The sequence below is a fragment of the Lynx rufus genome, unplaced genomic scaffold (assembly GCF_022079265.1).
Source record: "Lynx rufus isolate CCGP_SWC_20201006 ecotype Redwood Valley unplaced genomic scaffold, mLynRuf1.p SCAF_13, whole genome shotgun sequence".
Classification (NCBI taxonomy): domain Eukaryota; kingdom Metazoa; phylum Chordata; class Mammalia; order Carnivora; family Felidae; genus Lynx; species Lynx rufus.
Window position 1 is genome coordinate 55,655,624 of NW_025814827.1, and position 15,381 is coordinate 55,671,004.

Below are 15,381 nucleotides of genomic sequence, written 5' to 3' on the forward strand. Positions count from 1 at the left end.
GCTAGAAGATTTATGTAAGAAGGGATGTTCAACATCATTAGTCATTAGGGAAATGCAAATTAAAAATTAAAACTACACAGAGACATTACTGACTTATGAGAATGCCTGAAATGAAAAAGAATGAGTATCCTTGTTGGAAAAGATGTGGAACAACTGGAACGCTCATGTACAGCTGGTAGGAATATAAAATGGTACAATCATTTTGGGAAAAAAGTGGCAGTTTTTTCCAAAGTTTTTAAAAAGTTAATTATACACTTACCGCATGACCTGGTCACTCTTTCAGGTATTACCCAAGAGCAACGGAAGCACATGTCCATACAAAGACTTACATATAGATGGTTCACATCAGCTTTATTTATAACAGCCAAAAGCTAACAACAACCCAAATGTCCACCAATAGCTGAATGGATGAACAACTGTGATATATCCATACAATAGAATAATACTCAGCAATAAAAAGGAATAACCTCTCGATACACAACATGAATGAATCTCAAAATAATTTTGTTGAATTTCAAAGCCAAATAATAAAGAGTACATATAGTATGATTCCATTTATATAAAATTCTAGAAAATGCAAACTAATCTACAGAGACAAAAAGCAGATCGGTGGTTTCCTGGGGACAGGGTGAGAAGGAGGGATTACAGAGGGCTATAAGGAAACTTGTGGAGGTGATAGATATATTAATTATCTTGGCTGTAGTGATGATTTTACACATATGTCAAAACTTATCAAATTGTATACTCTGAATACTACAGCTTACTGATATCAATTTTTACCTCAATAAAGATGTTAAAAAACCCCATTAGCCTATCTTGAACTTTGAATGAATCTTTTACATATGTGATTTTGTAACATCATGTATTTGATCATTTAGAAAATATCGGTTCAATGAATGATGCAGACCTTCCAAATGTTGATGCACTTCAGTATACATAAACAGTATCAAAAATTCACATATTCCCATCAATCTCCTCCCTCAGACCAGTCTTTAATTATTGGGAACCAAGCTCATGGGGATGGATACAAGTTTTCCAAAATTCTACTTATTGCTGGAAAGCTTGACTTTTATCATTGTCAACAAATACTGTCAGTTGTTTTCCTTAAAGTGACAGGGTCACTTATTTTTAAGAAAATGTCTACCAAATACTCAACTATGAATAATCGTCATTTGTCCACTGTTCTCTCAAGTAAAAATGGGGTTTTATGAAAAAAGCAACTAGTTTAGTTGCAACTCAATCACTAAAATGCTTTTCTAGAGAGAACCATCATATGTAATCAAAGTGCTTTACACATACCTCCCATCATTCAGATATTAAAAAATGTGAACCCAAGGGAAGCGATTTATTAATTAATAATTTTTATTGCTTCATCAAGGACATCCTTAATTGAAAAATCTGTTCTAACTGCAAATGCACTGTAGAAAGAATACAGTGACTATTAGCATAATTTGGTGCTACTGCCCTGGTCTGTGCTAAGGCATCAGTAATTTTATCCACCATGGCTTTTGCATTATCAGTGTAAATATCAACATGGTGAAAAATACAAAAAGCATCATGGATTATTATGAAAATAGTTTTTACCTCACAGACTTGCTAAAAATAAAAAGAGCCCTAGGGTCAAGGCTTCACAGACCAAAGTTTGAGAACCACTGTTCTATATCAAGACTTTTACAAACTGTAAATAAAATAACAACTTTATAATTATTCCATTAAAAAAAGGTAAGCTTTAGCCACAGAGAAAAAAACCTTACTTTTGTGGGATCTTGTCATCCTATCAGATTTAGCAGATGCATCCTTAACTCGGTTATGATATTCTAAAAGAAATGTTCGTTCATGCTCAAAGAAATCATCTACGTCCTATGGGATCAAAAGAAAATGTAATTTTTTCACTTATTTGCTTTAGTGTAATACATAAATCACTTCACCATTATAATACAAAAAACCAGTAAAACAGCACAGCTATCCTCTAATAATCAGATGTTCTACTGATTTCATCAGTAACTTCAGAGCCCCACATCAGGCTCTCTTCTGTCAGCTCAGAGCCTGCTTTGGATCCTCGGTCCCCACCTCCCTCTGTCCCTCCTTTGCTCATTCTCTCTCTCTCAAAATAAATAAATAAACTTAAAAAAATTAAAAAATAAAAAATAAAAATACTTTCCTCCTTTCTAAAATAGCAATCAGTTTTTGAAAACGCAGCAGTTGAAATGATATAAGACCCACATCAACAGAACACAAGGAAGAATCAGTGCTGACAAAATGTCCTTTAAAATTTGTAATACATATGTACCACTTTCCTTGACTGTTAAAATGGGATAAACCATCCAACTTGTAGGACTGAAGATTAAATAAAGTATGTGCTACCAAATACCACACTGTAAATGTTCAAAAAATATTAGTTACTACTAATCATACTCAATACACAGCATTAAATGGAAGGAAGCAGGGTTCTTATTAGAAAGTAGCCACGGCATATGCAATGTCAACATACCAAGTGACCCATCTCTGAAAACCAAAGTATAAATCAAATGAATAGTACTTTCCACCTAAGTTTTACTGTAGATGTATCTATAAAAACAGGTAATGATGACAAAGCTGCATCATTTATCTCTTTCTTAGTGTTTGTTTCATAATGTAATACTTAGGTGTTATTTATTTATATATTAAAAATTTTTTTAATCTTTATTTATTTTTTTAAATGTATTTTATTTTATTTTTGAGAGAAAGAGAGCACTAACGGGGAAAGGGCAGAGACAGAGGGAGATACAGAATCTGAAGCAGGCTCCAGGCTCCAAGCTGTCAGCACAGAGCCCGATGTCAGGCTTGAACTCACAAACCGTGAGATCGTGACCTGAGCCGAAATCGGATGTTTAATCAACTGAGCCACCCAGGTGCCCCTAAATTTTCTTTTTATTTATTTATTTAAGTAAGCTCTATGCCCAATGTGGAGCTTGAATTCATGACCCCGAGATCAAGAGCCTCATGCTCTACCTGAGCCAGGCACCCCAAGACAAGACTAAAACCTCAAAGAAGCTCTTCTAACTCCAGATCTGAACCCAAGTCTGCCCCTAACATTTGTAAGACCAAGGGCAAATGTACAAATGGAGCCCCGCTTCGTGCCCCACCCTGCAGCTCTGTAAGGCACCTAAAGAAACCTCAGATGTATGTAACAGGACACTCCATTCTGCACACTGACCTCCCCTGTGCCTTCCCTTTCCCCAGCTGACCCATGGTCACCCTTGATTACCCACAGAAGAGGAAGACTTGGCTTCAGATTTGGGCAAAGAAATACCGGGTTCCAGATACTTCAAGCATGGTCTAGTTTGGAAGGAAGGGGTATGTGCTCCAGGTGGGCAAATCCCCTTGGACTGCAGAACTCTCGCCCGTTGGGAGAAGGAAGGGCTCTAAAGAGTGGATTCCAGGGCAGGGGGCCCAGGCCTAAGCATTCTACTATTCAAACTTCTCTTTTACTCCAATGGTCACCTGCACATCTGAAATCTCTATCTTCTTAAAATAAGTGGATTCTTAAACCAATACCTCTGTTAATCAAATAAAATCTTACCTTTACTCCCGAAACAATTACTCCATCTGCTGATTTAACCATGTTTTTAAAGAAATCTTCAAGTTTCTCTTTTTTATTTTTTCCTCTCACACTCAGCTGAAAGAAAGGTAAACTTAAGTTGGCAATTTTTTTCTTTTTTAGATTACATATGGAAAGTAATGCCTCTTTCATTATTATTTACCACTTGGTGCACCAGGGTGTCCCATAAAGGAATAGCCCATCTAATTTCCTTATCTACTACCATGGTTTCAATGCTCACCATTATATAAATGATTCACAAATCATGATCACTACCACTAAGCTCTTTCCTGAATCTTAGATTCTATTTCCATTTGCCTAGATCATATCCTTATAAATGGAAATTCTGCTAACCTCACATTAGACTAAAGCAGTATTCATTATAATCTAATCTCCAAAACTTTCCTTTTCTTGGTTCTCCCTATTCATGGTCCCTCCTTCATGGTCCCTCCATCCAACCAATCTCTCAGATTCCCACATGTTCCCTAAAACCCCATACCACTCATTAAAAATCTTGAAATAATCTACAACTTCTTTTTGTCTCTCAAAGCTCAAATTCTACCATCAAATGTCTGAAATTTGTCCCTTTCCTTTCTCACTGTCCTAGTAAAAATCCTCATTATTTCTTGCTTAACTACCACATTGGACTACTAGTTAACATCTCTCATTTCTTCAATCCGATCCATTCTGATGAGGACTTCCAAAATTAAATTTTGAGCATCTCCTCCCTACTCAATAACTTTATAGAGTTTCACAATGTTCAGAGAATAAAAGCCAATCCCCTAGGCATGGTATTCAAGACTTTCAACAATCTGGTTCAATTTACCTTTGTACTCACCACCAAACCCCCACAGAACCTTATGTTCCAAATAGTTCTCAAAAGAAGCTCTAAATACTTAGGTTCCCCTGTACCTGAAATAGTATCTCTCTTCCCACCAAAAATTCTATTCAGACTTCATTAAACATCGAAATTAAAACACATTCTCTTCATGAAACCTTTCTAAACTGCTGTATCTTTAGGCTTCTGAATGCACTCTGGGTGTTTTTCAAAACCGTGTTCTTATATTAACTAATTCACTTATTTAAAAAACTATTGACAAATGTATATTACAATCACGCACTGTGCTAGGTGTTCAGAAAATAAGGATGATTAAGAGGTGGTCCATACTCTATAAGAGTAATTTATGGTGCAGAGGAGAACCCAGAGAAACATATGATTAAACATAGGGTGAGCAGTACAATGTTAGAGGAATCCATACGGCACTTCGAGAACACCAAGGGAACTTAATACAGACTTAGAAAATGAGAAAGGTAAGACTGGAGGTTGAAAGACCAGTCAGAGGCTGTTCCAATAACCCAATCAAGGGTTATAAAGGTCAGAACTAATCTTTAGGTCTGGTGATAGAAGGAAGTAGACACATTCCTAATATAGTAAGAGAGTAGAACAGACAGGATTTGGTGTTTCCTAATAGGAATAGGGAGCAGGGGGATGCCTGAGTGGCTCAGTGAGTTAACTGTCCAACTCTTGATCTCAGCTCAGGTCTTGATCTCGGGGTCTGAGTTCAGGCCTCAGCATGGAGCCTACTTAAAAAAAAAAAAGGAATAGGGAGTAAAGTCATGAGTAATTTTTAGGTCGTAAGAAATTGGAAGGTGCTGGTATCTTCTTTGAGACAGAGAACATAAAAGAAGACCTGCATTTAAAGAAGAGCTCAAACAAGTGATACAGATTTATAAGTTAATAGATATAAAAGTACCTGCAGCCATAGGAGTCAATGAGATCACTTCAGGAGAATTTAGAGTTAGAAGTCTAAAGGAACTTCTAAATTTCTGGAGAAATCAGTGAGGAACCTTGGAAGGATCCTATTTAAATGAATGGATATATGGAGGAAAAAGCTCACAAAGGACACTAAGAAGGAGCCACAGAGTTAAGAAGGAAACTCAGAACAGATCCCAAAGATCCAGAAGTACATGGGATCCAGGATAGCTAGAAAGATACCTTTGTCAAAGTGGAAAGGCACAATGTAATATACTATATTAGTAGAATAAAGGACAAAACCACATTATCATCTCAATAGCTATACTTTTTCATAATAAAAACACTCAACAAACTAGGAATAGAAGGGAACTTCTTCAACTTGATCAAGAGCATCAATGAAAACCCCACAGTTAACATCATACTTAATAGTGAAATAGTGAATGCTTTCCTCCCAAGATCATAGACAAAACAAGGATGTCTGCTCTTGTCATTTCTATTTTACATTGTACTGGAGATTCTAGCCAGGGAAGTTAGGCAAGCAAAAGAAATTAAAAGTTGTCCAGATTGGAAAGGAAGAAAAAAAAGAAAAAAAAAAAAAGCTAATATATGCATGTGGCTGCCAAGGCAGATGAGGGTTGTGGGAGACACGTGGAGTTGTGGGATTTGATCTCTGATTGGCTTGTATTTCCTAGTGAACAAGGTCATTTTACATCAAGGAGGAACTGCTGCAAGTTGAAATTAGCTTTTATGGAAAATGGGAGAGAGCTATTTGAAGTCATATATAGCCTTGTTATAAATGATGGAGCAGGCAATCTAGGCTACATGAGAACAAAGTAAAGACAAAAGGGCTGCTAACAGGGTCAAAATGCAGAAGAGATCAAGTGTCTAGATGTACCAGAATCAAAGAACAATCAAAATATGAATAGGGAAAAACAGAGCTGTCTATGTTTGGAGTCTATTAATACTAGGGCTTAAGAACTCAGATATGAGGCAGGGTCCTGGGTTATGTCCACTGATAAGGCAGCAAGAACTGAATGGACATTAGGGTGTTGAAGAGGTTATATATTTACTCTACTCTTAAGTAGACTCAGACTATACCTAGTAGAAACAGAGAAGGTATACAACTACTTAAGTAAGGCACTGAACATTAAAGGCAATCATTCCTTACAACAGCAACTATTTCTCAAACAACTCAATGCTAGAATAAGCTTTTCTAGGCCTCTCAGCTGCCTGATGGCCTCTTTAGACTTTAAGACACCCTAGCTCTACTTCAGCAACTTATCAGTCCCATGGCTCTCTGAAACTAAGAAAACAAAACAGCACATGCAGATTGCTTTTCCTGCCCCACTGAAGTATGTAAAGATCCATGAAACAGCATTAGAACAACATTGAGAAAAACCTCTTAGTTTTGGGCCTATAATCTCCTTCTTTTTAAAAAACTTTTTTTGTATTAGTTTATTTCGAGAGAGATGGAATGAGAGAGCAGGGGAGGGGCACAGAGAGAGGGAGAGAGAATCACAAACAGGCTCCGCGCTGTCAGCACAGAGCCTCATGCGTGGCTAGAACCCACCAACCATGAGATCATGACCTGAGCTGAAACTGAGTCAAATGCTTAACCAACTGAGCCACCCAGGCATACTTTTTCTTCTTCTTCTTCTTCTTTTTTTTAATTTTTAACATTTATTTATTTTTAAGAGACAGAGAAAGATAGTGTGTGAGTGGGGAAGGAGCAGAGAGAGAAGGAGACACAGAATCTGAAGCAGGCTTCAGGCTCTGAGCTGTCAGCACAGAGCCCGACACGGGGCTCAAACTCACGGACCGTGAGATCATGACCTGAGCTGAAGTCACACACCCAACCGACTGAGTCACTTAGGTGTCCCTTCTTTTTTTTTAATGTTTGTTTATTTTTGAGAGAGGGAGGGAGCACAAGCGGAGGAGGGGCAGAGATGGGGACAGAGGATCTGAAGCAGGCTCTGCACTGACAGAGAACCCAATCCTGGGCTCAAACTCATAAACTGTGAGATCATGACCTGATCTTACTTAACTGACTGAGCCACCCAGGTGCCCTGGGGCCTATAATCTTCTATAACCTGTTAATATACTTGCTATTAATTAATGATTAAAAAATATTTGCAAACCACTTTCCTGTCTTTTTAGAGTTTCTCTAAAATACCATGTGCTGGTATTAAAAGGGTTATTATAATGCATGAGATCATTATCTCTATTAAGCATATATTAGTGGGAGGAAGAAAAAGAAATCTATATTGAAGGGAGAAAATTTATGAAACCTTAATTTTTTTCCAAAGCTATTTATAAATCTGATCTAAACAATCAATAATCCATTTGACAAAATACAGCATCCATTCTTTATTTATTTATTTTTTTCAACGTTTATTTATTTTTGGGACAGAGAGAGACAGAGCATGAATGGGGGAGGGGCAGAGAGAGAGGGAGACACAGAATCGGAAACAGGCTCCAGGCTCTGAGCCATCAGCCCAGAGCCTGACGCGGGGCTCGAACTCACGGACCGCGAGATTGTGACCTGGCTGAAGTCGGACGCTTAACCGACTGCGCCACCCAGGCGCCCCCAGCATCCATTCTTAATAAAAACCCTCAACAATGTAGGGATAGATGGAATATATCTCAACATCATAACCATATATGAAAGACCCATAGTTAATATCCTCCTCAATGGGGAAAAGCTGAAAGCCTTTCCTTTATAGTCAGGAACAAGACAAGGATACCCATTCTCATCATTACTATTTAACACATTATTGGAAGTCTTAATCTCCGCAGTCAGACAACAAAAAGAAAAGGCACCCAAATCAGCAAGGAGGAAGTCAAACTTTCACATGATACTCTATGTAGAAAATCCGAAAGACTCCACCAAAAAATTGCTAGAACTAATACATGAATTCAGCAAAGTCACAAGACATAAAATCAACATGCAGAAATCTGTTGCATTTTTATACATTGATAACGAAGCAGCAGAAAAAGAAATCAAGGAATTGATTCCATTTGGAACTGCACCAAAAACATACCTAGGAAAATAAACCTAACTAAAGAGGTAAAAGATCTGTACTCTGAAAACTATAAAACACTTATGACAGAAATTGAAGAGGACACTAACAAATGGAAGAGCATTCCATGCTCATGGATTGGAAGAACAAACGTTAAAATGTCAATACTACCCAAAGCAATCCACACATTTAATGCAATCCCTATCAAAATACCACCAGCATTTTTCTCAGAGCTAGAACAAACAATCCTAAAATCTGTATGGGACCACAAAAGACCCTGAATAGCCAAAGCAATCCAAAAAAGAAAAACAAAACTGGAGGCATCACGATTCCAGATTTCAAACTATATTACAAAACTGTAGTCATCGAGACAGTATGGTACTGGCACAGAAACAGATACATAGATCAGTGGAACAGAATAGAAAACCCAGAAATGGACTCACAACTATATGGTCAACTAATCTTCGACAAAGCAGGAAAGAAATCCAATGAAAAAAAGACAGTTTCTTCAACAAATGGTGTTGGGAAAAGTGGACAGCAACATGCAGAAGAATGAACCTGGACCACTTTATTACACCATACACAAAAATAAATTCAAAATGGATGAAAGACCTAAATGTGCGACAGGAAACCATCAAATTCCTAGAATAAAACACAGGCAGCAACTTCTCTGACCTTGGCCAGAGCAACTTCTTACTAGACACATTGCCAAAGTTAAGGAAAACAAAAGCAAACATGAACTATTGGGACTTCCTTAAATAAAAAGCTTCTGGGGGCACCTAGGTGGCTCAGTCGGTTAAGTGTCAGACCCTTGATTTCAGCTCAGGTCCTGATCTGATGGTTGGGATCGAGCCCTGCATGGGGCTCTATGCTGAGTGTGGAGCCTGCTTGGGATTCAATCTCCCCTTCTCTTTCTGCCCCTCCCCTGCTGATGTTTTCTCTCTCTTTCAAAAATAAACTTAAAAGGCTCCTGCACAGCAAACAACCAACAAAACTAAAAGATAGCGTACAGAATGGGAGATGATATCTGCAAATGACATATCAGATAAAGGCTTAGTATCCAAAATCCATAAAGAACTTATCAAATTCAACACCCAAAAACAAATAATCTAGTGAGGAAATGGGCAGAAGACATGAACAGACACTTTTCCAAAGAAGACATCCAGATGGCTAACAGACATATAAAAGATGATCACCATCACTTATCATCAGGGAAATACAAATCAAAACCATGATGAAATACCACTTTACACCTGTCAGAATGGCTAAAATTAACAACATAAGAAACAGCAAGTGTTGGCAAGCATGCAGAGAAAGGGGGAAATTCTCTTGCACTGTTGGTGGGAATGCAAACTGGTGCAGTCACTCTGGAGAATAGTATGGAGGTCCCTCAAGAAACTAAAAATAGAACTACCCTATGATCCAGCAATTGCACTATTAGGTATTTACCCAAAGGATACAAAAATACAGATTTGAAGGGGTACATGCACCCCAATGTTTATAGCATTATCAACAATAGCCAAACTATGGAGAGAGCCCAAATGTCCATCAATTTATGAATGGATAAAGAAGATGTGGTACATATATACAATGGAATATTACTCGGCCATCAAAAAGAATGAAATCTGGCCATTTGCAATGATGTGGACGGAGCTAGCATATATTATGTTAAGTGAAATAAGTCAACCAGAGAATGACAAATCCCATATGATTTCGCTTCTATGTGAAATATAAGAAACAAAACAGATGAACATATGGGAAGAGGGGGGAAAGAAAAGTGAGGGAAACAAACCACAAGAGACTCTTAATGACAGAGAACAAACTGGGTTGACAGAGGGAGGTGGGTGGGAGATGGGCTAGATGAGTGATAGGTACTAAGGAGGGCACTTGTTGGGATGAGCACTGGGTGTTGTACGTAAGTGATAAATCACTGAATTCTACTCCTGAAACCAATATTGCACTGTATGTTAACTATAAAATTTAAATAAAAAAAAAAAAGTTAAAAAACCACCACCACAACTGGAAAACAATCAATAATCTTTCACTTATCATTTTAACAAATACTTATTTTACATCTTAATTGTCAGCCATTATTCTAAAGCAGTGAGGATACAATGGTGTAAAATTCAAGCCTTGCTTTCAGAGAGCTTACATTTTAGTAGAGAGGACAGATAATAAATACATAAAAATTTAAAATACAGACATATAGGGGCGCCTGGGTGGCGCAGTCGGTTAAGCGTCCGACTTCAGCCAGGTCACGATCTCACGGTCCGTGAGTTCGAGCCCCGCGTCGGGCTCTGGGCTGATGGCTCGGAGCCTGGAGCCTGTTTCCGATTCTGTGTCTCGCTCTCTCTCTGCCCCTCCCCCGTTCATGCTCTGTCTCTCTCTGTCCCAAAAATAAATAAACGTTGAAAAAAAAATTAAAAAAAAAAATTTAAAATACAGACATATAATTTCAGATAGTACTAAGGGATTTGGCAATGGGACAGAGTACACAGAGCATGAGGCTCCTCTAGCTCAAGTGGCCTTGCACTGATAATACTCACTGTATGCCTAAGCTGCTCTACCAATTATTATTAAGGTTTTGGCCAAGGCCATGAATAAGGTTAAGCAAAAACAAACACATAAAAGTAAAAAAAGTGATGACAGCATTCTATCATGTGTTCTTTGGCAACCCAGTCACAAGTTATTTTCAGCTTCTTATAATTCATGACATAGCCAGAATTTTTTACAGTTCCTAGTTGTAAATGACCACATGCCAGTATCACATACCATATTTACACTTGTGAAAGTATCCAGGCTTAAAATGCTGTTTCTGTGATCCCGAGTTACTTCATACCCTTTCAAAAAAATGTGTTCTCCCTATTGCTAGACTTAGGATATTTTATTGTCATGTCTACTAAAACCAAACCAGAAGGGCAAATTTATATACATAAAATTCTTTGATCTTGATGTCAACTTATAAGCAAATAAGCACTATGCTACATTTGTTTTCTGCTAAAATTATGAGTTAATCTTGTCATTCAAATATAAATCCCAAGATCTGTATCACCTATCCATTAATAAAAATTTTTGCCAGTACTATGAATGAAGAAATCTTTAAAGCTCAACCACATCAATTTTTCTATTTGCACTGTAACAGAGTTTTCAGGCAGGGAAGGAGGAAGATTAGGAGCAATTGGCACTGAAAAAGGTCAGTTAAACAGATCAAAAGGCAATGATTAACCCTAAAGTAATCTAGAATTCTTTAGCTCAAGCACCTCCCTGGAATTTCAGAAAACTTCAAACTCAAATTTAGGAAACAATCAAGTTGATAATCCTATTTCTTTTTTTTTTTTTTTTTTAATTTTTTTTTTCAACGTTTATTTATTTTTGGGACAGAGAGAGACAGAGCATGAACGGGCGAGGGGCAGAGAGAGAGGGAGACACAGAATCGGAAACAGGCTCCAGGCTCTGAGCCATCAGCCCAGAGCCCGACGCGGGGCTCGAACTCACGGACCGCGAGATCGTGACCTGGCTGAAGTCGGACGCTTAACCGACTGTGCCACCCAGGCGCCCCGATAATCCTATTTCTTAAGAGGTTCACAATTCAGGATGAAAATCAATGTCCCATGCAGTAACATGATTTAGCCTCATTTCTTCAATTTCTTCATTTCTTCTCTAGTTGTATTGAAATACTCTATTACCACTAAAAAAAATGTCATTTTACACTACCTTGAAAAATAAGAACACTACAAAAAAAAGGGTTTTTTCTAACTATTCCCTGCCTTTTACAGTGACTCTAAAAACAAACCTTGATTACTGCTTTAATAAATACTCACATCTTGATTATATTCCAAGAAGACATGGAAATTTAAGTCTTTTCTCAAAATAGGATGTGCTGCCACACGACATAGGAACACTTCATGCATTGCAACAGTCTTCTTGAATATTGCCAAATATTCACTAGAAACAATACACATAATTAAAGGTAAAACACTGCATCAACTAGAAAATAGTCCGTAACAGTTTTCAACAAATACTCCAAATTATTCTAAATGCAAAATTAAAGATACAAATATATAATCCATGTAAACAAAGGTTTTAGTTGAACTGTTAATAAAATGTATAAAATCCAGCTCTGAAAAGACTTCATGCTAGTTAATAGTATTTATTATATTTAAATGTTAATATTTTTAAGTTTTATGAACTTTTCTTCCTATGCAAGTTGATGTTAAAGATAACTATAGGGGTGTTTGTTTTCAGCTCCCGAGAAAGTACACTACAAATTATTTGATACAATCTTTATGGATCAATTTCTCGATAATTAACTGCTTTTAAATACCTGTGTACAAAAAAAAAAAATCTAAACTCAAACCTCAGTAAGCATATTTTCAACATTAATAATTATTTTCATCTAATGACCCAAACACACAAGAAAAAAAGCACACCACAGAGAGACTAATTTTTGTCATTACATTGGAAAATTATGTTTAAAATATTTTAATTTCATCAGTGAATCACAGTGATCATATAGTAATATATGTCAGTTTGAAAAAAGAAACACTCAAGGAAAAGGCCCAATATTCTTGCTTCAACTACGTGCAAGGAGGATAAATTTTACATACCAGCAAACCAGCAGGACCAATGTTGGGAGAAGTTTGATCTCTGTGAGGGTAGTCATTCAGTGAAGACAAAAAAGAAGGATGCAGAGGATGGAGGTAGCAGTAGAATAAACCCAAGGTTCTCTGTTATCCAACCCCTAACCAGACCACAAAAGAATCATGATCAGGGCCACTGGAAAACCACAGATTCTTTAATATTAATGTGCTCTGCTAATTTCCAGTTTTCAGTCTTATAACTATAAAAGTATGTATCTCTGTCTCTCAGACTATTGCTTGCACCCAGCATGGACAAAAATCTTAAAATATGTCACCTTACACTTTGACAAAAAAGATCTACTTTGCTAATTTATCTTGTCAAACGAGTTTAGCATTCTGAAGAGGAGTCTAGTAGCCAGGTGCATATATGCTTAAAAACTGAAACTAAGTGGAAGAGGAGAAAAGGAAATGAATGAAGAGGAGAAATGATCAGAAAAAGAGTGATGGAGGTGATGATGATACAAGGGAAAGTGTTTACTTGTACTGCTCTCAAAATACAGAAAACAATATCCTGTAAATCTAAAATTACTTCAAATGTCTAATAAGAAGGGAAAGATTCTGCATTTTCAGCAAATATGCTAAACGCAAAACAGAAGTTATCTCCAGTTTTTTCACAGATTTAATGCATTTCTAGTATATGTGAAACTAATAATCATTTAATGAAAAACATTTTAAAACTATTCTCCTTTTACTTTGCTCCTCTTTTCCCCTTAGCCAGAAGCCATAGGCAGAAAGAAAGAGGGCAAAAATTAAACACAGACACAGCCATTTAGACAGGTGCACTCGTGCACACACATGCGTACACACACACACACACACACACACACACTTTTTAAAAAAGAAAACAGAGTATGTGCAGAGTTGCTCGGTGCATATTTCTATGAGAAACAGAAAACAGAAGTTTGGGTAGTATGCACACATCGAAAAAAGAAAACCAGGTTGGCAATGACTAAGGCCTTGTAGATAAAAACCAAAACAACTTATATTCTGCTTCAAAAAGTCCTATTTCCCTTTCTACTATTTTTAAATAAAGTTTTGGACCCCCCATTTTCAATTTTCAGAGTCTATTTAAAACATTAATTTAAAGAATTTTACAATGTAGGCAATTATTCTATAATTTTCCTGTAGGCTCTGATCATGATCATTAAAACTGGTTGTTTGGCTTAAACCTGCATCTTTCAGAAAGGGTCACTGTGGTGAAATGATTAAAAGGATGGGATATCAGAGAGCACAGAAAAAAGGCATTAAAATAAGCACAATTAACAAAACCAACAACAAAAATCACATACGCTTCCAGTTCCTGTTTCATCTTTGTGAATTCTTCCTTTGTCATGGAACCTTCTCCTTCTCCAAGCTTCTGTAGTTTTTCCCTTGAAGCATCGAAGTCAGGTCTTGGTGGTGCTGGTGGGATCTGTAAGAAAACCAAATCACTAATTTTAAAGACTTTTAGTTTTCACAGCAACTGTACTACTGCTACCATAAAAGACTGTGTCTGGGAGAGCTAAAGACATCTTGAATGAACATGGCACCAGGAATATCTCAATTCAGGTTAGAAAATTTGATTAGGTCCTTTGCACAAGGAAGAAATATGGCAGAGCACTATTTTCTCGTATTAGAACAGTAGTTCCCAAACTTTAATCTGCAGATTCTTATGTGGCAACCTAGAGTCTTCAAATGTATAAACACATTAAGCTCTGACTATACACTAAATTAATATGCATACCAATTTTCAGAAGTATGTAAATAGTTTGATCAAATACAAACATATATTTTTAAATTAATGAATTCATAGTAGCTTTATGCTATTCTATGTTTCTTAAATTCATGGATGCCAACAGTACAATCCAGCAAGGGATGTTAAAAAGGGTTCCTTAACTGGAGGAGTGCACCAGAAGCATAGAGCACGGACTTAAAACCAAGACAACAAAACAGAGATTAATGACTAACCTCATTCCATTCACTCACAGTAAGGGGGTGAGTAGATACTTATCTTAAGTAAAAATATAGTATCTAGAAGAGACATATCTTTCAAGGGAAGGATAGAAGAAAAAAGTTTACCTTAAAAGGAAGGGCTTACAAATAAGAATTGTTAAGGGAAAATGATGGGAAGCAAAGAAAGCAAGAAGAAAAGATAAGTAGAGGAAAAGTTAAAGAATGAATACAAGAAAAGAGTTATGCTTGAGGAAAGCAATAGGGAAAGAAGCATCAAGTACAGCTAAGCACATATTCACATCTACTATGCACCAGGCATGATACTGAACAATGTGCATATAAAGATAAACAAGACATGGTCTTGGGTGCCTGGCTGACACAGTTGGTAGAGTATGTGACTCCTAATCTTAGGGTTGTGAGTTCAAGCCCCATGCTGGGTGTAGAGATCACTTA

At 37.0% G+C, this 15,381-nt stretch overlaps 1 protein-coding gene across 2 annotated transcripts in view; it reads right to left on the reverse strand.

Moving 5' to 3' along the window:
- Nucleotides 1–15,381, reverse strand: part of SNX6 (sorting nexin 6) — a 59,769-nt gene that overhangs the window by 25,859 nt on the left and 18,529 nt on the right. For both annotated transcript variants that reach the window (XM_047075590.1, XM_047075591.1), the window contains 4 exons: nucleotides 14,286–14,407; nucleotides 12,178–12,301; nucleotides 3,563–3,658; nucleotides 1,755–1,860 (listed from right to left, as the gene is read on the reverse strand). In XM_047075590.1, coding sequence (XP_046931546.1) covers nucleotides 1,755–1,860; nucleotides 3,563–3,658; nucleotides 12,178–12,301; nucleotides 14,286–14,407 — 448 coding nt within the window. The remainder of the gene's footprint in view (nucleotides 1–1,754; nucleotides 1,861–3,562; nucleotides 3,659–12,177; nucleotides 12,302–14,285; nucleotides 14,408–15,381) is intronic.